General features: G+C 43.4%; 1 protein-coding gene across 3 annotated transcripts in view; it reads right to left on the reverse strand.

Annotated features, from left to right (window-relative positions):
• Nucleotides 1–337: 337 nt before the first annotated feature.
• Nucleotides 338–24,104, reverse strand: part of LOC144503795 (collagen alpha-3(VI) chain-like) — a 122,218-nt gene continuing 98,451 nt past the window's right edge. For all 3 annotated transcript variants that reach the window (XM_078228685.1, XM_078228686.1, XM_078228684.1), the window contains exons 7-10: nucleotides 14,221–14,823; nucleotides 11,509–12,093; nucleotides 5,861–6,445; nucleotides 338–2,544 (exon numbers count right to left, since the gene is read on the reverse strand). In XM_078228685.1, coding sequence (XP_078084811.1) covers nucleotides 5,862–6,445; nucleotides 11,509–12,093; nucleotides 14,221–14,823 — 1,772 coding nt within the window. In that variant the 3' untranslated portion in view covers nucleotides 338–2,544; nucleotide 5,861. The remainder of the gene's footprint in view (nucleotides 2,545–5,860; nucleotides 6,446–11,508; nucleotides 12,094–14,220; nucleotides 14,824–24,104) is intronic.

Genomic DNA, 24,104 nt, shown 5'->3' on the forward strand with positions numbered 1-24,104 from the left:
CGACACTTTTTTTTGGGAGAATCGCCTGATCATTGAATTCCTTGGGTTTCAGCCCCAGATTGGTGGGGGCCTCGGATTATGTCAGCCCTGCTTGTGACTAATCAGCATGGTAACAGTGAATGCTTCTGATATTGCTGAGGGAACTACATGAGAGGCCTCAAAATACAACATGCAGAACCATTGATATGGCAATTAACTCCCAAATAATTAGCATAATTACCATGCTCTGTGAATTATTTTTGTTGCTTGGTCTAGAGTGGCAGGAGGAGAGTGAAGGGGCAGAGGGTGTGCATTTTATGAAGGGTTAAGTCTCGGAAAAGAAAACACTCCGGTTTTTCCACTTAATTTTTTAATGGAGAATCACAGCCAGAGTTTTACAACATAGAAAGAGGTTCTTCGGCCCATCGTGTCTGTGCTGGCCATCAAACACCTATTTATTCTCATCCCATTTACCCAACACTTGGTCCTTGGCTTTTTATGCTACTGCATTTCAAGTGCTCATCTAAATGTTTCTTAGGTGTTGTGAGGGTTCCCGCCTATATCACCCTTTTAAGCAGTGAGTTCCAGATTTCCACCACCCTCTGAGTGAAAAGGTTTTTCCTCAAACCCTCATACCTTAAATCTACGTCCCTAGTTATCATCCCTTCTACTAAAAGGGGAAAGTTTCTTCCTATCTATCTTATCTATATCCCTCATAATTTTTTATACCTCGATGACATTCCCCTCTCAGGCTTAAAATTAAAGTTTATTTACTAGTCACAAGTAGGCTTCCATTTACACTGCAATGAAGTTACTGTGAAAATCCCCCAGATGCAATACTCCAGCACCTGTTCGGGTGCACAGAGAGAGAATTTAGCATAGCCAATTCACCTAACTTGCACATCTTTGGACTGAGGGAGGAAACTGGAGCACCTGCAGGAAGGCAACGCAGACAGAGAGAGAACATGCAAATTCCACACAGACAGTGGCCCACGTCCGGAACTGAACGTGGGTTCCTGGCACTGTGAGGCAGCAGTGCCTATCCAGCCGCTCTTCATAGCTGAAATGCTCCAGCCTAGGCAACATCCTGGTGAAAATCCTCTGTGCCCTTTCTAGTGCAATCACATACTTCCTATAGTGTGGTGACCAGAACTGCACACTGTAGTCTAGCTGTGGCCGAACAAGCATTTTATACAGCTCCATCATAACCTCCCTGTTCTTATATTCTATGCCTCAGCTAATAAAGGCAAGTATCTCTATGCCTTTCTAACCACCTTTTACTGCCTTCAGGACAAGCACCCCAAGGTCCCTCTGGTCCTCTGTACTCCCGAGGGTCCTATCATTCATTGTGTATTCCTTGCCTTGTTAGTCCTCCCAAAACACATCACCTCACACTTTTCAGAATTAAATTTTATTTGTCACTGTTCTTCCCATCTGACCTTCCCATCTATATTGCCCTATAATCTAAGGCTCTTCTCCTGGTTCTTTACCACACCACCAATTTTCATATAATCTGTGAACTTTCTGATCATATTGCCCACATTTCCGTTTAGAACAATAATGTACACTACAATCAGCAAAGGACCCAGCAACAATCACTGCTGGACACAGGCTTCCAGTCACAGAAACAACATTCAACCATCACCCTCTGCCTCCTGCCACTAAGCCAATTTATCAAATTACCCTACATCCCATGAGCTCTTACCTTCTTGATCAGTCTCCTGTGCGGGACCAAGTCCAAAAGCTCTTGGACATTACATTAACTGCACTGTCCTCATCCACGCATTATGTACTGGCTTTCTGGGCTGGATACAAACCTGGGGACCAAATGATGCTGGGCTGGCACAATCATTTATTTCAACTGAAGTCCTTGTTAGCCTCAAACCTCCAATGAGCTAAATTCTAAAGCAATAGTCTTGAATTAAATTGGAAATGATGGAAAAACACAACAGGTCTGTGGAGAGAAAATCAGATTGAACGTTTTGAGTCCAATATAACTCATCTTTGCGACGCTGTTTCAATCAAAAGTTTTTCATTGGAAAATGCAACTGAGAAATGAGTAAAACACACTTTGTGATTTATAGATGTAAGTTTATAGACTGTGACACTCGCTATGACTTATCTTTGATCTTTTGTATTTAAGCAATCAACAATAATGTTCATTAGCTAATACACATGAACTAAAATATTGCATCAAATCAGACAGAATGGGATTAATGATAGCACAGTATATGAGTTCCTAACATTGTCTTCGTATTGAAGTCAATAGACCTCATGCAACACAAATCATGCACGCCAATTATTTTCAATAAATGTAGATCGTTTTTTTTAAGACAAACCGGTAGTAGAGATATAGTTTTACGATAATAATTATGGCAGTCACTAAGAAATAATCAAAGCGGTGGCTAACAATCAAGACAATCCTGTTGGTTGACTTCCTGTTTGAGTCATGAATCAATTCCTTTCTCATTGATTTTTCTACGCTTGAAGGTACAAGAGGAGCTCGGAGGTTGAAAATTCCAAGACAATAAATCCACAGGTGCAACCATCTGCAAAGTTAGTTATCTGTGGAAGGAAAGGAAAGGAATTGGGTCACTTATAAAGTATGCATTAGCAGTGCTGAAGCTTCTGATCAAAGTGGTGGAAATGTTCCTGCCCAGCCAGGGTTCAGCACCCAGCACATTTCCCAATACGATAAGCCAGGCTGGAGTTGGAATGTTGAATACACATTTTTTATAACTACAAATGCCGGAAATCTGAGTCAAGAACAGCATGTGTTGGAAATAAACAGCATTGGTATAAAAACTGGAAGTGAAAGAAATTGCAAAACTGCATACATTTCCTTAGCCTAGGCTTCTGTTTAAAGTGTTTTACTTTTCTAAGATCTCCACAACTTTCACCATTCACAATGGCTACTATGGAAGAGTTATGAAATATTCAGTCAGTATGCAGCTTAGCTCTGGTACTTGAGGGAATTAGAAAAAAAAACAGATTTTGATGTTCAGAATGCAAGACCTTTGCTAAGAACTCAAAAATCTAATGATTTGAAGCATCAATGCTGTATCGGTGATCTACTGGGTACTTCCAGCATATGTTCCTTCTGTGAACAGGAGAGGAAGACAGAACCCGGGAGCACAGAAGAAAGATCTTGTCCACTGGAACAGGGTTCTCTCAAATTCAGAGTGAGCTGGATGCTGGCTGAATCTTCCATACTGATATAGCTCAGCCAGTCATTTTCCATTGTCAATGGTGAAATTTGTGCAGATCTTAGAAAAATAAAACACTTTAAAACGAAGTCTAGGCTAAGGAAATGCATGCATTTTTTTCATACTTGCATTGACAATTTCTTGCGGCATGGTGGCACAGTGGTTAGCAGTAGTGCCTCTCAGCTCCAGGGACAGGATTCAATTCCGGCCTTGGGTGATTGTCTGTGTGGAGTTTGCACATTCTCCTTGTATCTGCGTGGGTTTCCTCCGGGTGCTCCTGTTTCCTCTCACAGTCCAAAGATGTGCGGGTTAGGTGGATTGGCCATTGTAAATTGTCCCTTCGTATCCCGAGATGTGAAGGTTAGATGGATTAGCCATGGGAAATGTGTAGGGTTATAGGATTAGGGAAGAGGGCCTGGGTAAGGTACTCTGTCAGAAAGTCGGTGCAAACTCAATGGGCCGAATGGCCTCTTCTGGACTGTAGGAATTCAATAATTCTATGATTCTTTCTTCTCCTATTTATATGTCAATGAAATGGTGTGGACTAACTCTGGAATATAGCTCAATTCGCATTAACTGCATTCCAGTCCATTGGCTGGAATTTTTACTTTCAGCATTTCCATTTGGATTCTAATGGGGCCGAGGTTTCATACAACCAGGTACAGCTACAAAAATGTCCTCCTTTGACCACGTTCATTTCCCTAATGTTTAGTTCTAACTTTGTTTTGAGGTATCTAGTATGTTTCATTGTTACATCTTCTTTGCAGGTTTCTTTTTAATCATTTTATCTGTTTGAGTGAGTATACAATATATAAGTAAATACACAAGTGCCAGATTGGGGCTTATGTAAATTAATGTCATAAACTACAGAACATAACAATGGTTTACAATGTCTTAAATGATGCAGAGAAAGAATGGAATGTTACCAAAGCAGTGTTAAGGGCTAGGTCATTTCCTGGCTCCACGAACCCGACCCGGAAGAAGAGGCTTGAGGTTCAAATTTTCATTCCAGGGGAGCAAGCTGATTAGAGGTGAATGGGTGCGGAGGCAGCTGAGTGGAAGGCCTGCCTCAACTTTGTTGAAATTGTTTTTTAAAAAATGAATAAAACAAAAAAAAGCTCTCCAGCCTTCACAACAATCGCTCCACACGCACACATTCCTCATGCTCTATTCCTGCCAACCTATGCCACCTTGTGGAGCGCCAGCCATACCACAATGTCCCCTAAATGCCCTATTCCCACAACACATTGGTTCTTTGTGGCCGCTATCAACCCATGACCCCACCCATCACCCTTTGACCTTACTCCATGCCAACTGACTGAATATCTACCATAGGTAAAGCTCAGGACCCATGCTAATATTGACTAAAGTTGTGCGTCTACTGATGACATCACTATTAAAAACACACTGATTAAAAAAACATTTAATCTGTTGAAAGTCCTTCAACTAATCAATCATTTCATTTAAATACTTAATCTCTTATGAAAACAGTCTTATTCTATATCTATTGGAACTGCCGATCGAACTGCACACTTGAGGTAAAATCAGCCATGCAGCATAAATCCTATAATCAGACTTAATCACAAGTCAGGTTTATGCCAACAGGCAGAGTGAAATAACAAGCAATTATTTTTTAAACTCCATGCATTTTTCAAAAAATTGAAGCCCAGCAGAGTTAATCCCTTGACAGCTTTGACATTCCAATTGAGCTTTGCCAGTTCTTGGACAGCTTTGACAGTTGCAATGCATTCATGCACTTTTTTTGCACAATTATGTCTACTTTTAACAATTGCAAAGGGCAACTGACCTCTCCCAAAGGGTATCTTACCTCTTCCATTGGGGTACCTTTATCCAAATGAATGCATAAGGTGCAGATTGCTCCTACCAGGTCTAATCTGCAAGAGCTTCAGACACTTACTTCATCAAAATCCCGCATGAATGGAGGCAACTGCTAACTTACATTGGCAGCTGCCTATGTAAAGCACAGATATGTAATTTTGAATAAAAGCAAATTACTGTGGATGCTGGAATCTGAAACAAAAAGAGAAAATGCTGGAAAATCTCAGCAGGTCTGGCAGCATCTGTAAAGAGAGAAAAGAGCTGACGTTTCGAGTCCAGATGACCCTTTGTCATCTTTGTAGACCTTTTGTCATCAAGCAAAGCTTTGGCAAAGTGTCATCTGGATTTGAAACGTCAGCTCTTTTTTCTCCTTACAGAGGCTGCCAGACCTGCTGAGATTTTCCAGCATTTTCTCTTTTCGTATGTAATTTTGAAGTACCCCACCCCAATGAAAGTGCTGGAGGCCAGGTTCAAGGGCAGCACTTCCAGATTTGGGGCTCTACTTTTGTGCAGACTGAGAACTTCTCCATCTGCGTTAGAATTCTCACAAAAACATATCTCTGAGTGGGGGTTAAGAACGCTTTTGTAATTTCTGCTTTAGTCGCAGGATAGCAATCAGGGAGGGACCTAATTGCCACCCCAGAGATCTTGAAAGCATTTGTAGCAACCTGGCTGTGATCACAGCTAGAAGTTAGACCGTCTTGGTTCCATCATGGGACAATAAACAAAAGAGCTCAGACATCAGCCAGCGCAAATAATTTTCCATTATTCATGCCTGTTATTTAATTGAATAATTCCACCATGTTGTAACCCAAAAAAGAATGTGGGGAAAATACCTTAAACCGGTGTTTCAACAACTTCGATCGCCACAGATTTCATTATCTGCTGGAGTCGATTCTGAATGTCAAGCAAACCTTGGAAGCTCCTCACGGGAAAAGCCAAGCTGGCGGAGTATGCTATTGGCTCCAGTACTGTTTGATCAGCTTCCTTCAGGCCAATTCCAAACACCACAATTCCCAGTTTTCTTAATTTTTCTGCCTGCTGTACAATATCATCACGGGATTTCCCTGAAGTGAGAAGCAATAGAATCTGTGGAACAGCACTGTCCATCCTGCTTCCTGCTGAGTTTGTGAATACATTCCTCATGACATGGTCCAGTGCAAGTCCAATGTTGATTTTTTTGCCACGCTTTAGTTTGAGTTTCTTAATTGCAGCCAGAACTTCCTTCTTGGTTGAGTGAGTATTCAGGAAGAATTCAGTTCTTGGCGTCTCACTGAACTGTACAACACCAAATTGCACTTTCCCCTCTCCAACATCAAAATTTTCAACCATTTTAGCCATAAACTTACGAACCATTGGAAATCCTTTTCCAATTTTAGCAGAACCATCGATAAGGAAGATGACATCCCTTTTATCAACAGCTGTAACAAGTGAAGGTTGTAAGCCTTTAAAGATTTTTGTTAGCAAAACAAATACAATGCAAATCGAATAATTGCTGGAGAAGCTAGATATTTTGTTTCCCTCTTTTTTTCTCCCCAAATCCAATAGGTACTGATTCAACACCCAATGCCATGTGCTAGTGATAATAGAAATAGGATGTGGTAGATGAATATGTGGCAGGAGAGATGGCACAGGAAGGAGAGTTTTAGATTCTTGGGACAATGAGACCTGTACAAGCTGGACTGGTTGCACCTGAACAGAACCAATGTTCTTACAGGGATTTTAGCTGTTAGGGCAGGTTTAAACCAACTTGGCAGTATTGTAAACTATGAAGAAGATGGTATAGAACATCAAAAGAGCATAAATAGTTTGGTGGAATGGGCAAGCAAGTAACAGATTAAATTTAATGTAGGTAAGTGTGAAGTGATTCTTTTTGGTAGAATGAGCCCAAAGAGACAATATAAAATAAAGGGTATAATTTTAAAGGGGCCACAGAAAAGAGAGACCCAAGTATATATGCGTATAAACCATTGAAGGTGGCCGGAAAGGTTAATAAAGCATTTGGCATCCTGGATTTTATCAATAGGGACATAGAGTACAAAGGCAAGGATCATAGAATCCCTACTTTCCGACAGAGCATCTTATCCAGGTTCAATCTCTGCCCTATCCTTGTAACTCCACACAATATCCCACTAATCCCCCTAACATGTACATCTTGGGACACTGAGGGACTAAAAATTTAACATGGCCAATTCACCCAACCTGTACATCTTTGGACTGTTACATTCAACTTGTCCAAAACACTGGTTTGGAGTATTGCATCCAGTTCTGAACACCAAACTTTAAAGGATAAGGGCATTAGAGAGAGTGCAGAAAATATTCACAAGAATAGTTCCAAGGATGAGGAACTTCATTTACGTCGAAAGATTGGAGAAGTTAGAATTGTTCTCCTTGAAGAAGAGAAGGTTAAAAGGAGATTTGACAGAGGTATTCAAAATCACGAGGAATCTTAACAGAACAAGTAGGCAGAACCTGTTCCCTTTCGTGTAAGGGTTAAGAACCAGATTTAAGGTAATTGACAAAAGAAGCAATGGTGACATGAGGAAAAACTGTTTGATGCAGCAATTAGTTAGTATGGTGGAGATAGGTTCAATTGACGTTTTCAAAAGGGAATTAGATTATTATCTGAAAAAAGGCAAAAAATCCAGGACTTAAAAGAAAAAGGCCAGGGACTGGCATGTGGTCAACTGTTCCTTAAGAGGGCAAGCACAGGGATGCTGTTGTGCTGTAACCATTCTATGATTCTATGGTCTTCCACCTTAGTGCAATCTGCACTATCCTCCTATTTCCCCTTGTTAGCTCTAGGATATATATTGCTACAGAAAACTAGCCTGGACATATACAAGAAATACCTTCCTAAATGTGCTAGTCTGTTTAACCCAATTAACATGAAAGTTAACATCCCCAGTTCAAAACATTCTGCCTTTGCTACAAGTCTGTTTAATCTCTGCATTTACACAATCTGCCACTTTTCAGCTGAGACCAAGGGGCCTTTTATACATAACACCCAATACCAACTTAAAGCCCTTTCCTCAATGCTATCCTTAAAACCTCTACTGTTTCCTGCTATATCCTCTCTTATCATTGAAGTGAGTTAATCACTAAGACTATTCCCACCCCTTTACCATTCTCCCTATCATTCCTATGGATATCTTAACCTGCATCATTTAGTTCCCAGACCTAACCATCTTGTTGCCATGGTTCAGTAATGGCTACCATATCATACGTTCCAAGTTGACCATGCATCTGCAATTCAGTTAAGTTTTTCCTCATATTTCATGACTTTGTAGAAGAAATACTGACCTGGGCTACACACTCTCACCTTTGTTTCAACTCTAATGTTTTACTCACATGTTTCTTATTTCTCTCTCCTAGTTTAATTACTTTACACCTTTAATTTTCTTTTTACCTGCAATATTTAAAGCGTAATTTCTACTCACTTCCCTTTCAGTTTTTTTTGTGAACAATTACTTATATTACCTTTTCTACACAAGTCCTCCCCACAATTCCTACATTAAATTCCTGGTGACCGCCCTATTTATCCTTTCCACTGGGACCTGGTTCAGGTGCAGTTCCTTCCTGTCCCAGTATTCATGCCATTGTCCCATGCAATTGAGCACCTTTATCTCACAGCACTCTCCCTAATCTGCTTGTCCCTATACCAATTTGCACAGGGCTCAAATAACAAACTGGAGATCATCACAAAGAACAAAGAACAGTACAGCACAGGAAACAGGCCCTTCGACCCTCCAAGCCTGTGCCGCTCCTTGGTCCAACTAGACCAATCGTTTGTATCCCTCCATTCCCAGGCTGCTCATGTGACTATCCAGGTAAGTCTTAAACGATGTCAGCGTGCCTGCCTCCACCACCCTACTTGGCAGCGCATTCCAGGCCCCCACCACCCTCTGTGTAAAAAACGTCCCTCTGATGTCTGAGTTATACTTCGCCCCTCTCAGCTTGAGCCCGTGACCCCTCATGATCGTCACCTCCGACCTGGGAAAAAGCTTCCCACTGTTCACCCTATCTATACCCTTCATAATCTTGTATACCTCTATTAGATCTCCCCTCATTCTCTGTCTTTCCAAGGAGAACAACCCCAGTCTACCCAATCTCTCCTCATAGCTAAGACCCTCCATACCAGGCAACATCCTGGTAAACCTTCTCTGCACTCTCTCCAATGCCTCCACGTCCTTCTGGTAGTGTGGCGACCAGAACTGGATGCAGTACTCCAAATGCGGCCTAACCAGCGTTCTATACAGCTGCATCATCAGACTCCAGCTTTTATACTCTATTGACATCCTGCTCTTCAATTTAGCTCCTAGTTCCTGGAACTCTTCAAACAGAACCTCTTGTGTACCCTTCCCTAACTTGTTGGTCCCTCATGGATCAGAATGATTAAATTGTTCCCCCCCCCCTCATCAATATCCTTTTAAGCGAGTTTGAGATGTCCTTCACTCTGTGAAATTCTTGAGCCCACTTACAAAGGATGCTATCTGTCCCCCTAACATAGAATCTCCAAAAACTACCACATTACATTCCTCCTCCTTCTCTCAACTTTGGACTGTCTCCTGCTCTTGGGTCTTATGGCCCATCTTAACAAACATTATTGTACAGAAAGAAGTGACTATTTCTGCTAGTTGAGGAAACTAGGATTCGGAATATAACCTAAAAGTTAGACACTGGTCTTTCATAAGTTAACATCCCTAGGAAGTTAGGAAATAATTCTACATGTAAAGGTGGTGAAAGTATGGAACTCTTCCACCAACAGTTGTTGGCTCATTGTTGATTTTAAATCGGAGACTGACAGATTTCTGTTAACCACAGCATTAACAAAACTGAGTGTGATAGTGGTGCCCTTTATGGAGGAGGGGAGCCCTAAGGACCATGGAGTGGGGATCGGGCTGGGGTGGGGGTCGGGCTGGGGTGGGGGTGGGGGTCGGGCTGGGGTGGGGGTCGGGCTGGGGTGGGGGTCGGGCGGGGGTCGGGCTGGGGTCGGGGTCCCCTAAGGACCACGTGGTCAGGCTGGGGGGGGGCTCTAAGGAGTGTCAAGGCAGGAAGCAGAACCACTCGAGTGTGAGGGCAAGTATCCCGGGCTTGGGGAAGATCCGCAGTTGGAGCCAGGAAGGAGTAATGTACAGTCGCACAGTTATTCTGTCTGACCCTGTTGTAAATCATCATAGAATCCTACAGTGCAAAAGGAGGCCATTCCGCCCATCGAGTCCGCACCGACTACAATCCCACCCAGGTCCTATCCCCATAACCCCATGACCCAGAGAAACCCATGCAGACACAGGGAGAAAATGCAAATTCCACACAGTGACCCAAGCCAGGAATCAAACCCGGGTCCCTGATGCTGTGAGGCAGCAGTACTAACCACTGTGCCACCGTGCCATAAATATATTATTTGTTTGCTGGCAATAAAGCCTTTTGTTCTTTAGCCTCATCAAGTCACCCTTGATTTACTACAGTGAGCAAAAGCAATTGTGCAGGTCACAAATTAACAACTTTCTCATTGGCGACACGGTAGCACAGTGGTTAGCACTGCTGCTTCACAGCTCCAGGGACCTGGGTTCGAATCCTGGCTTGGGTCACTGTCTGTATGGAGTTTGCACATTCTCCTCGTGTCTGTGTGGGTTTCCTCCGGTTTCCTCCCACAGTCCAAAGATGTGTGGGTTAGGTTGATTGGCCATGCTAAAATTGCCCTTAGTGTCCTGGGATGTGTAGGTTAGAGGGATTAGTGGGTAAATATGTAGGGATATGGGGGTAGGGCCTGGGTGGGATTGTGGTCGGTGCAGACTCGATGGGCCGAATGGCCTCTTTCTGTGCTGTAGGGTTTCTGAATTGGCAGAGTAGGCTCAAGAGGCAAAACGTAGCCTCAATTTAGGCCAAATGGCCTGGTCATGTGCTGTAAATCTTAAGTAATACTGCAACACGCTCTTACTATTTATTCCTATTATACATATAAAGTATTGTGATTTTTTTTCTCATTTTAATTAGTTTTCTAGTTCAAATTTGATCACTGCTTACTGATGCTGACAAAAAAGCTGCTTAGTTCTGAATTTGTCTAACTTATACTCTGGGGAGAGATATCAAATTTAAAATACCATCAACAACATTTCAATACATTGGAGCACATGCAGTTGCTGTAATTCACGATTTGGCCACTCATATGTAAACTGCATTGCTGGCTTCTACAGATAGACTGAGCCCAGCACACTCAGAGCCAGAACAAAATTACTGCAACCAAGTACACTGTGTACCAGTGACACTTAGCTTTGGGTGGCAGGACTGGAAAGTACCTCAGTAAGTGGTGTTCTGTGCCTCCAGAGCCAAGTGTACTGCCTCATTAATATTACAGTGCTCCCTTCAAAGACAGTGCTGCCTCTTTTGGGTTCAATCCTAATATTTACCCCTAAAATTTATAATTAACAGTTCTTGTTCAAATAGAGTAAATTGTTGCTAATTTTCAAAATTGCTTGGTTACCTGATGCAGAAATAGGTGGTGTTGTGACACTCTCCACATTCTGTGAAATGCTGAGCAAATGCAAGTCCAGATCTGAAAGACCCCAGTAGTCGTCCACCTGAAAAGTCAGTTTTGGTGAATATGCCACTTGATCGAGTTCATTTCTGTCTACATTCCCGATGCCAATTGCGAATGGCACAACCCCAGCCTGCTTCAGCTCCTCTGATGGCCGCTTTACATCATCCTGTGACTTTCCAGAAGTGACGAGCACTAAAATTTGTGAGATGCCCAAGTGTTGCCTGCCCCCACTGGATCTGCTGAAGACATTCCTCCTGACAAAGTCCAGAGCAAAGCCTGTCTTTAGTCTTCTCCCACCTTTAAGCCGAAGCTTCCTGGTTGCAGCCAAGACCTGTTCTTTATTTGTGTAAGCATTTAATGGAAATTCAATCCTTGCATTGTCACTGTATTGTACCACTGAAATTTGATCTTTGTCCTTTGCAATATTAAAGTTGGGAATTAAATTAATAATAAGGTCACGAATTAAATAAAAAAAAGTTCTCACATTGGAAGAACCATCGATTAGGAACACAATATCTCTCTTGTTGCCTGCAATAAATAAGGAAGAGTAATTATTATCAAGGTTATTGAATGAATATAAATACTAGTGCTTTTTTTATTATGTTAATCGTATTGTTTTGTAACATTGACCTCCTCAGCTCCAATTGGAATTGTCCCATCAACAGCCAGCATGTAAAAAGATTGCTGAAGTATCAGTTTTCTCCTCTCATTCTTCTATTTTAACTTCTCTCTTACTCCTTCACAAAATAATTTCCTCACAAACCACTCTCTGCTACTCCAGGGATATCTTGCCGTCTTCCTATATTCCCTCTCACAGAATTCTTCAGCCCCTATTGCCCCTCAGCATCCCATCCCCACCCATCAAACTCTCTATTCTTTCTTCCCCAACATTTGCTACTCTCTTTACCCCTTCCAGCCCAGCACTGCTAAAATAATCACCTTGTACACATGCTCATTGGAACATTTTCAGGCCGTATGCCACCAAAATATTCTTCTTCACATCATCCAGCTATTCCTTCCTTTACAAGGAATATTGCAAAGACAGAATTTAATTCTCACTCCCCCCGCCTTTATTTTTATTTTGCCCTTCTTCAGTCTCTCCTTTCTTTGTATCTCACTCTGTTGCTCAATTTCAGCTTATTGCACTTTCTCCATTTTACTTAACGTATTGCACTCTTCCGCTTTGTCTTTTTGCCTCTCTCTTGTATTATTTTCCAATAATTCTTTTTTAATTCTTTTCTCAGTATTTCTTTCCCTTTCCTTTGTATTTATTGTTTATTTTTGCCACTTTCTGAGCATTTATCTTTCTTTCCCTGCTGTGTTTACTTCTTTTCTCCTGTATACTTGAATAGAATATTTCCTTCCTCCCCTGGACTGTTTATTCTCTTTTATCCTCAGTATTTTTTGCTCTCTCAGTATTTATCTCAGCGATTGCTGCGGGTTTCTTCATTTTCTGGGAAGAGAGTGCTGAGAGCTTCTCCCCACTCTCACTGGAACTTCCTCGGCTGTGTTTGTCAGAACAAATCTCACTAACCAAGAGATTTAACAAGAGATAGATTAACTATCTGGTGTACAAATGCGAGGTTATTCACTTTGGAAGAAATAATAGCAAATTGAATTATTATCTAAATGGAAAGAAATTACAACATGCTGCTGTGCAGAGGGACCTGGGGTTCCTTGTGCATGAGACGCAAAAACCCAGTCTGCAGGTGCAACATGTGATCAAGAAGGCAAATGGGATGTTGGCCTATATTGCAAGGGGGATAGAATATAAAAGCAGAGATGTCTTGCTGCATCTGTACAGGGCATTGGTGAGGCCGCAGCTGGAATACTGTGTGCAGTATTGGTCCCCTTATTTGCGGAAGGATATATTGGCCTTGGAGGGAGTGCAGAGAAGGTTCACCAGGTTGATACCAGAGATGAGGGGTGTTGATTATGAGGACAGACTGAGCAGATTGGGTTTGTATTCGTTGGAATTTAGAAGGCTGAGGGGGGATCTTATAGAGACCTATAAGATAATGAAGGGGCTGGATAGGGTAGAGGTGGAGAGATTCTTTCCACTTAGAAAGGAAACTAGAACTAGAGGGCACAGCCTCAAAATAAAGGGGGGTCAGTTTAGGATAGAGTTGAGGAGGAACTTCTTCTCTCAGAGGGTGGTGAATCTCTGGAATTCTCTGCCGACTGAAGTGGTGGAGGCTACCTCGTTGAATATGTTTAAATCACGGATAGATGGATTCCTGATCGGTAAGGGAATTAGGGGTTATAGGGATCAGGCGGGTAAGTGGAACTGATCCACTTCAGATCAGCCATGATCTTATTGAATGGTGGGGCAGGCTCGAGGGGCTAGATGGCCTACTCCTGCTCCTATTTCTTATGTTCTTATGTACCTTATTCAAATAGCTATTCTTCATGTGTGAGTGGAGACCGTGAAATATTGTTCTCGTTGGTGACACTTTTCAGCAACAGCTTAGGGACAACAACTGGAGTGGCAATGCTCAAGATGAGAGCTTCCACTCAAAGCTATCCTTTCTGATCTGTGTCTTTTAGTCTTTGTGCAGCAACACACTTACTGAGCGAGTCATCAAATCTCCAAATTACTTCATATATTTAACATGTTACAAAAAATCTAACTGAAAAGTATTCAAACTCGTGTACCTTCAGTGACACTGGATGGCATTTTAATAATTTCAACAATCAGTGTTTTCAGAGGCTGTAACAGCTGATCCTGGATATCTGGAAGGGACTGGAAGTCTTGAACAGCAAACAGCAAATTGGAAGAATATGCAATGTCCTGTAATTCGTTGCCATCTGCATCCATAGCCCCGATTACAAATGTGACTATGGCAGCTCTTCTTAGTGCCTCTGCTGCCTTCTTAACATTGTCATTTGACTTTCCAGAAACGAGAAGCACCAACAGCTGTGGCACACCAGCATCTCGCCTACTTCCAGAAGCTGCCGTGAAGACATTCCTGATGACATAGTTAAGAGCAGCCCCAGTATTCAGCGTTCTTCCACCTTTGGGTTTCATCATTTCCACTGCATCCAAAATGTCATTTTTACTTGAATAGGTGTTCAAAAGAAATTCGACTTTTGGGTCCATGCTGTACTGTACCACTGCGATGCGATTGTCATTCAGCCCAACATTGAGCTGTTCAATTACACCGTGAAGAAATTCGCGTACAGAAGGAAATGAAGAACCAGCTTTTGTCGAGCCATCAATCAAGAACACAATATCTCGTTCCTGGGTATCAATGACATCTACCAAGGCAACAGTCAATAGTTTTGAGTTAAAATATACTCTTTAAAAATGTATTGCTGAAACTAACATGCCTATTGTTATTTTTTTTTCTATTCCTTTCCCTTCTCCTTATAAATGCATAATATTTCTGGTTGTGTGCTTAGGTGATGAGTAAAGCTCCACTTTACGAGACGTCATCAAGGCTGAAAAGGCTTGGACAGAAATAAAAATAAATTAAATAATAGTGGCTAAATGATGGCAAACTTGGGCTTTCAAATCCAACAGACAGTTGTAAGAGAAGACTTGAAGAGGAAAGGAATTTTGTGGAAAAATTTGAAAATACTGAGGATGCAGGAAAAAGAAAGAATAAATTGGGTGGGATATTCAGTGTTTAGCTGAATATCCCACCCAATTGCTGAAGAGAAATGTAGCACAGGCCATAGTATTTTAACTTCCCTCACAGCATGAGACTCCAGCACTTCCAAATCTATAGTCTAACTGTGTTGTTATCTGTAACATTGACAACAAAGTTACCTTGAGATTATTAGCTTTTTGCACCAAACATTTAGTATGGCTAAGGTCAGCCAATATTGCTTTGAATTAGACAAATCTGGCACTCAGAATCATACAGCGCAGAAGAGGCCCTTTGGTCCTCGAGTCTGCACTGACACGTGAGAAATACCTGTGACGGGATCTTACGACCTCGCTAGGGCGAGACCGAAATTCCTGCCCAAAGTCAATGGAGATTTCTGTTGTCAGACCCTCGCTCACGCCGTGGCGGGCGAGGTGGTAGAATTCCAGCTCTGGACTTCAACTTAATCCCATCTGTCAGCACTTGGCCCATATCCTTGAATGTTACGACATTCCAAGTGCTCATCCAGGCATTTTTAAAGGATGTGAAACAACCCACCTCAACCACCCTCCCAGGCAGCACATTTCAGATCGTCACCATCCTCTGGGTGAAAAGAGTTTTCCTCAGATCCCTCCTAAACTTCCTGCCCCTCACTATGAACCTATAAGGGCTGCATGGTGGCACAGTTGGGTGGCACAGTGGTTAGCACAGCTGCCTCACAGCACCAGGGACCCAGGTTCGATTGGGTCACTGTCTGTGTGCAGTCTGCACATTCTCCCCGTGTCTGCGTGGGTTTCCCCCAGGTGCTCTGGTTTCTTCCCACAATCCGAATGACGTGCTGGTTAGGTGCATTGGCCATGCTAAATTCTGCCTCGGTATACCCGAACAGGTGCTGGAATGTGACGACTGGGGGATTATCACAGTAACTTCATTCATAGAATCATAAAATCCTACAGTGCAGAAGGAAGCCATTCGGCCCATCGAGTCTGCACCGACCACAATCCCACCCAGACTGTATTCCCATAATCTCAGATGTTTAGCCTAGCTAGTCCCCCTGACACTAAGGGGCAATTTAGTATGGCCAATCCACCTAACCTGCACATCTTCGGACTGTGGAAGAAAACTGGAGCACCCAGAGGAAACCCATGCAGACACGGGGAGAATGTACAAACCCCATACAGTGACCCAAGCCAGGAATTGAACCTGGGTACCTGGTGCTGTGAGGTAGCAGTGCTAACCATTGTGCCACCGTGCCGCCCATTGCAGTGTTAATGTAAGCCTACTTGTGACACTACTAAATAAACTTTAAACTTTAAGTCATCATGGAATCATAGAATCTCTACAGTGCAGGAGGGCACTTGACCCATCGAGTCTGCACTGACCACAATTCCATCCAGGTCTAATCCCCGTAACCCTATGTATTTATCTTGCTGATTCTCCTGACACCAATCAGGAGGGCCAGTAAGCATGGCCAATCCACCTAATCCACACATCTTTGGACGTGGGAGGAAATCGGAGCACCAGGAGGAAACCCACGGAGACATGGGGAGAATGTGTGAACTCGACACAGTGACCCGAGGCGGGAATTGAACCCGGGTCCCTGGTGCTGCTGGTAGCAGTGCTAACCACTAACTATGTCCCCTTGTGACTGACCCTGCAACCAGGAGCAACAGCTGCTCCTTATCCACTCTGTCCATGTCTCTCATAATCTTGTACACCTCAGGTCGCCCCTCAGTCTTCTCTGCTCCAACGGAAACAACCCAAGCCTACCCAATCTCTCTTCATAATTTAAATGTTCCATCCCAGGCAGCATCCTGTAAATCTTCTCTGCACCCCCTCCAGTGCAATCACATCCTTATTATAATGTGGCAACCAGACTGCACATAATACGCTAGCTGTTGCCTCATCAAAGTTCCATACAATTCCAACATGACTTCCCTGCTTTTGTAATCTATGCCTCATATAATAATGTATCATATGCCATTTTCACCATCCTACTAACATGCCCTTCTGCCTTCAGAGATCTGTGGACAAACAAGCCAAGGTCTTTTTGTTCCACAGAACTTCCTAGCGTCCTACTATTCATTGAGTACTTCCTTGTCAAATTATTCCTTCGAAAGTGTATCACCTCACACTTTTCAGGGTTAAACTCCGTCTGCCACGTATCTGCTTATTTGACCATCACATCGATACCTTCTTGTAGCCTCAGCCTCACTGTTAACCACCCTGCCAATCTTTGTGCCATCCGCAAACTTACTAATCCCCCCACATAGTCATCTATGTCGTTTATATAAATGATGAATAATAGGGAACCCAACCCTTGTGACACACAGTGGATACTGGCTTCCAGTCACTAAAGCAGCCTTTTGTCGTCACCCTCTGTCACCTCCAACTGAGCCAATTTTAGAGGTTTACAGCTTGGAAACAGGCCCTTTGGCCCAACTTGTCCATGCCGCCTTTTTTTAAAACCCGTAAGCTAATCCCAATTGCCTGTATTTGACCCATATCCCTCTATACCCATCGTACCCATGTAACTATCTAATGCGTGTTAAAAGACAAAATTGTACCCGCCTCTACTACTACCTCTTAATTTGTTCCAGACACTCACCACCCTTTTTGTGAAACAATTGCCCCTCTGGACACTTTTGTATCTCTCCCCTCTCACCTTAAACCTATGCCCTCTAGTTTTAGACTCCCCTACCTTTGGGAAAAGATATTGACTATCTAGCTGATCTGTGCCCCTCATTATTTTATAGACCTCTATAAGGTCACCGCTCAGCCTTCTACGCTCCAGAGAAAAAAGTCCCAGTCTATCCAGCCTCTCCTTATAACTCAATCCATCAAGTCCACTTTATCAAATTGCCCTGTATCCCATGTGCATTTACCTTCTTTACAAGTCCCATGAGGGACCTTGTCAAATGCTTTGCTGAAATCCATATAAACTACATCAACTGTACCACCCTCATCTATACACCTGGTCACCTCCTCAAAACTGTAATCAAATTTGGTAGGCATGACTACCCTCTGACGAAACCATGCTGACCAAGTGGAAATAGATGCTCTCCAGAAGTTTCTCTGATATTTTCCCTACTACTGATGTGAGACTTACTGGTCTGTAGTTACCTGGTCTATCTCTACAACTTTTCTTAAAAGCAGAACCACATTAGTTGTTCTCTAGTCATTTGTTTTTAATTCATGACAAAAGAATTATCATTTCTAATCTTTTTTAAAAACTCCCCAAACCACCATATGATTTCTGCTGATAGATAAATCATACAATCCCATGAAGTCTTTCCAGAATATAGAGGCAATGTCATGTCAATGACAGTGAGCTCGGGGGAGGGGGGGAATCAACTAAAATCATAGAATCTCTATGTAGTGTAGAATGAGGCCATTCGGCCCATTGAGTCTGCACCAGCTTTCTGAAAGAGCATCTTACCCAGGCCCACCACCCACGCTATCCCCTTAACACCGTGCATTTACCATGGCTAATTCACCTAACTTACACACCTTGGGACACGAAGGGGTAATTTAGTTTGTGGATGACACAAAGATTGGCTGGGTGGTTAACAGTGAGGCAGGGTGTCTTGGGCTGCAAGAAGATATAGATATGATGGTCAAATGGACAGATACGTGACACATGGAATTTAACCCTGAAAGGTGTGAGGTGATACACTTTGGAAGGAGTAATTGGCCAATCCACCTAACCTTCATGTCATTGGACTGTGGGAGGAAACCGGAGCACCCAGAGAAACCCATGCAGACACTGGGAGAAAATGCAAACTCCACACAGAGTGACCCAAGCCGGGAATCAAACCCGGGTCCCTGATACTGTGAGGCAGCAGTACGAACCACTGTGCCACTGTACAACTTCTGATTGCTATCTAATGACATTTCAGAAGGAAGAACTTGATTGAGCTGGGTTATGATGTCCCCCAATATTATATGGCAAACAGGCTATCAACATCTATTCTCGCACAATATGGAAGGACTAGTGTCTAAAGTAATACATTGTTATTGCCATAGCAACAATTCAATGAAGATGCATACTGTGAGTACATTCACAACCCGACGAATAGATCTGAAGCCCCAAAGTGCTGTAACACAAGCACTGTTTTTTAAAGGCCTTGCAAGAGCCAAGAAAGAACCTCATGACATTTCTTAATAAATTCTTATGCTAGTTATTCCCATGCTGAATTCCCTTGACTTTTTTAACCTGCTCACCAACAAAGCAGCAACATCTGGAATTTCCTTTTGGACTGTCCTTTCAGAGTTTCCCTCTTTGTGATATGTTTGTTTATTATTGTTTCTGAGGATGTGTTGATTTTTAATGTGGATTTCTGGAACTGCAAAATGCTTGGTGCAAAATCTATGAATGGCTTTTGCTTTTTTTTTGCATTGCAAAGTTGCTTTTCTACAATGTTTCTCTCCTCCAAAAGCTTTACTCAACACTGCTAATTCACGGAATCACAGAATTGTTATGGTGCAGAAGGAGGTCATTTGGCCCATTGTGTCTGCACTGGCTCTCCAAATGAACATTATGACTTAGTGCCATTCTCCTGCCTTTTCCCCATAACCCTGCACGTTGTTTTGATTGAAATAATCATCTAATGCCCTCTTGAATGCCTCGATTGAACCTGCCTCCACCACACTTCCAGGCAAAGCATTCCAGGCCCGAACCACTCATTGCGTGAAAAAGACTTTTTCATATCAGATTTGCTTCTTTTGAAAATCACTTTAAATCTGTGACCTCCCATTCTTGGTCCTTTATAAGTGGGAACAGTTTCTCCCTATCTACTTGGTCCAGTCCCCTCATGATTTTGAACATCTCTATCAAATCTCCTCTTAGCCTTCTAGATGGAAGTGGTCATGGGCTTGGAAGGTGCTGTCGAAGGATCTTTTAGGTTTTTTAGGAAACATTAAGACAGACAAATCCCCAGGGCCAGATGGCATCTATCCTAGACTGCTCAGGGAGGCAAGAGATGAAATTGCTGGGCCTCTAACAGAAATCTTTGTCTCTTCACTGGACACAGGTGAGGTCATGATGTGGAGATGCCGGCGTTGGACTGGGGTAAACACAGTAAGAAGTTTAACAACACCAGGTTAAAGTCCAACAGGTTTATTTGGTAGCAAAAGCCACACAAGCTTTCGGAGCTGCAAGCCCCTTCTTCAGGTGAGTGGGAATTCTGTTCAGAAACAGAGCATATAAAGACACAAACTCAATTTACATGAATAATGGTTGGAATGCGAATACTTACAACTAATCAAGTCTTTAAGAAACAAAACAGCATGAGTGGAGAGAGTTGGGCGAGCACTTCAGCGGTCACGGGCATTCGGCCTCTGATATTCGGGTAAGCGTTCTCCAAGGCGGCCTTCGCGACACACGACGGCGCAGAGTCACTGAGCAGAAACTGATAGCCAAGTTCCGCACACACGAGGACGGCCTCAACCGGGATATTGGGTTCATGTCCCACTATTTGTAACCCCCACAGAGTTTCACTGGCTGTCTTGTCTGGAGACAATACACATCTTTTTAGCCTGTCTTGATGCTCTCTCCACTCATGCTGTTTTGTTTCTTAAAGACTTGATTAGTTGTAAGTATTCGCATTCCAACCATTATTCATGTAAATTGAGTTTGTGTCTTTATATGCTCTGTTTGTGAACAGAATTCCCACTCACCTGAAGAAGGGGCTTGCAGCTCCGAAAGCTGGTGTGGCTTTTGCTACCAAATAAACCTGTTGGATTTTAACCTGGTGTTGTTAAACTTCTCACAGGTGAGGTCCCAGAGGATTGGAGGATAGCAAATGTGGTCCCGTTATTTAAGAAGGGTAGCAAGGATAACCCGGGTAATTATAGGCCGGTGAGCTTGACGTCCTTGGTAGGGAAATTGTTGGAGAAGATTCTTAGAGATAGGATATATGCGCATTTAGAACTGAATAATCTCATTAGCGATAGACAGCATGGTTTTGTACGAGGGAGGTCATGCCTCACAAATTTTGTTGAGTTTTTTGAGGAGGTGACAAAAACGATTGACGAGGGAAGGGCCGTGGATGTCGTCTATATGGATTTTAGTAAAGCGTTTGACAAGGTCCCTCATGGCAGGCTGGTGCAAAAGGTTAAATCTCACGGGATAAAAGGTGAGCTAGCTAGATGGGTGGAGAACTGGCTTAGCCATAGAAGACAGAGGGTAACAGTGGAGGGGTCTTTTTCTGGTTGGAGGTCTGTGACTAGTGGTGTTCCGCAGGACTCTGTCCTGGGACCTCTGCTGTTTGTGATATATATAAATGATTTGGAGGAAGATGTAGCTGGTGTGATCAGTAAGTTTGTGGACGACACAAAGATTGCTGGAGTTGCGGATAGTGATGAACATTGTCAGAGAATACAGCAGGATATAGATAGGCTGGAACATTGGGCGGAGAAATGGCAAATGGAATTTAATCCAGATAAATGCAAAGTGATGCATTTCGGTAGATCTAATGTAAGGGGGAGCTATACAATAAATGGCAGAACCATCAGGAGTATAGACACACAGAGGGACCTGGGTGTACAAGTCCACAGATCCTTAAAGGTGGCAGCACAGGTGGAGAGGGTGGTCAAGAAGGCATATGACATGCTTGCCTTTATTGGACGGGGCATAGAATATAAAAGTTAGCATATGATGTTGCAGCTGTATAGAACGTTGGTTAGGCCACATTTGGAATACTGCGTCCAGTTCTGGTCGCCACACTACCAGAAGGACGTGGAGGCTTTGGAGAGAGTACAGAAAAGGTTTACCAGGATGTTGCCTGGTATGGAGGGTCTTAGCTATGAGGAGAGATTAGGTAAACTGGAGCTGTTCTCCCTGGAAAGACGGAGAATGAGGGGCGACCTAATAGAGGTGTATAAAATTATGAAGGACATAGATAGGGTGAACAGTGGGAAGCTTTTTCCCAGGTCGGAGGTGACGAACACAAGGGGTCATGGGTTCAAGGTGAGGAGGGCAATGTTCAACACAGATGTCAGGGGGACGTATTTTACACAGAGGGTGGTGGGGGCCTGGAATGCACTGCCAAGCAAGATGATTGAGGCGGACACGCTGGGATTGTTTAAGACTTATCTCGATAGCCACATGAACAGACTGGGAATAGAGGGATACAAACGAATGGTCTAGTTGGGCACATGAGCGGCGCAGGCTTGGAGGGCCGAAGGGCCTGTTCCTGTGCTGTATTGTTCTTTGATCTTTGATGAATTGCTGCAATGCACCTTGTAGATAGTACACACTGCTGCTACTGAGCGTCAGTGGCGGAAGGAGTGGGTGTTTATAGATGTTGTGCCAATCAAATGGGCTGCTTTGTCCTGGATAGTGTCAAGCTTCTTGAATGTTGCAGTGCACCCATCCAGGCAAGTTGTGAGTATTCCATCACATTCCTGACTTGTGCCTTGTATATGGTGGATAGGCTTTGGGGAGTCAGGAAGTGAGTTACTCGTCGCAGTATTCCTAGCCTCTGACCTGCTCTTTTAGCCACTATGTTTACGTGGTGAGTCCAGTTGCGTTTCTGGTCAATGGTAGCCCCAAGGATGTTGACAGTAGGGGATTCAGTGATGGTAACACCACTGAATGTCAAGGGGCGGTGGTTACAATGTCTCTTATTGGTGATGGTCATTGCCTAGCATTTGTGTGGCATGGACGTTATTTGCCACTTCAGTGTTAAGGACTCCCTGACTTTGCAGGGTCGAAATGGCTGTTTGGTTTTTTGCCATTGTCTTTTCCGGTGCGTAGGTCAACGCCAGGTGGTCTATCCAGTTTCATTTCTTTGTTGAGACATGGCAGCGATTGATACAATTGAGTGGCAATTGAGGGCAGTTGAGAGTCAACCACATTGCAGTGGCTCTGGAGTCATATGTAGGCCAGACCAGGTAAGGACGGCAGATTTCCTTCTCTAAAGGATATTAGTGAACCAGATGGATTTTTCTGACAATCAACAATGGTTTCATGGTCAACAGTAGACTCTGAATTCCAGATTTTTTAAATCAAATTCAAATTCCATGCACAAGTCTCTCTGCTCTGAGAGAGAGACCTGTCACTCAGCCTCTGCTGCTCTCAGTCAGCCTAAAGCAGGCCTCCTCCACTGCCTGGTGCTCAGTGAGCAGTAGTGCCAAGGTGCCGGGCACGTGGTGCCAGACTGGCACTGCCCAAAGGCCATCCACCCTTGCCCCTGACCTCCCGGGGAGCCTCAATGGCTTCTGGTTTTACTGGCAAGGACATCACATTTGATTCCCATTGCTGGGGACCAGCTGTGACTTTTGCCAGAGAGAACCTCTCCCGGTGAGGCCATAGAGGCAAGTAAGCCCAGACAATTGAGTCCCGGGCTCACGAATGACATTAAAATTAGATTTAAATTCAATTTACATAATCTAAAGTAAGTTTATTTATTAGTCACAAGTAGGCTTAAATTAACACTGCAATGAAGTTACCTTGAAAATCCCCTAGTCATCACACTCCGGTACTTGTTCGGGTAGACTGAGGGAAAATTTAGCACGGCCAATGCACCTAACCTGCACATCTTTGGACTCTGGGAGGAAACCGGAGCACTCGGAGGAAACCCACGCAGACATAGGGAGAACGTGCAGACTCCGCACAAATAGTGACCCAAGCCGGGAATCGAAACTGGGTCCCTGGCACTGTGGGGCAGCAGTGCTAATCACTGTGCCACCGTGCCGCCCATTTCCGGTGCGAGGCTGACCCCTGCCAGATATCCAGTGCCAGTAGGATCACAAGAAGCAAGAAATCGGGTGCGAATCTGATTTCTCAGCTCTCATGCGATCAGCCGGCGGGGCGCGATGGTAAGATTGTCCCTTTCTCATAATCCCTCTTTGTTTCGCTAACATGCTTTTTCACCTCTGCTCTGAACCTCTGTGTTCCTCTTGGTTCTCAACTATATTCTCCACCTGACACCTGTCATAAGGACA

Source organism: Mustelus asterias, chromosome 14 (genome assembly GCF_964213995.1).
Source record: "Mustelus asterias chromosome 14, sMusAst1.hap1.1, whole genome shotgun sequence".
Classification (NCBI taxonomy): domain Eukaryota; kingdom Metazoa; phylum Chordata; class Chondrichthyes; order Carcharhiniformes; family Triakidae; genus Mustelus; species Mustelus asterias.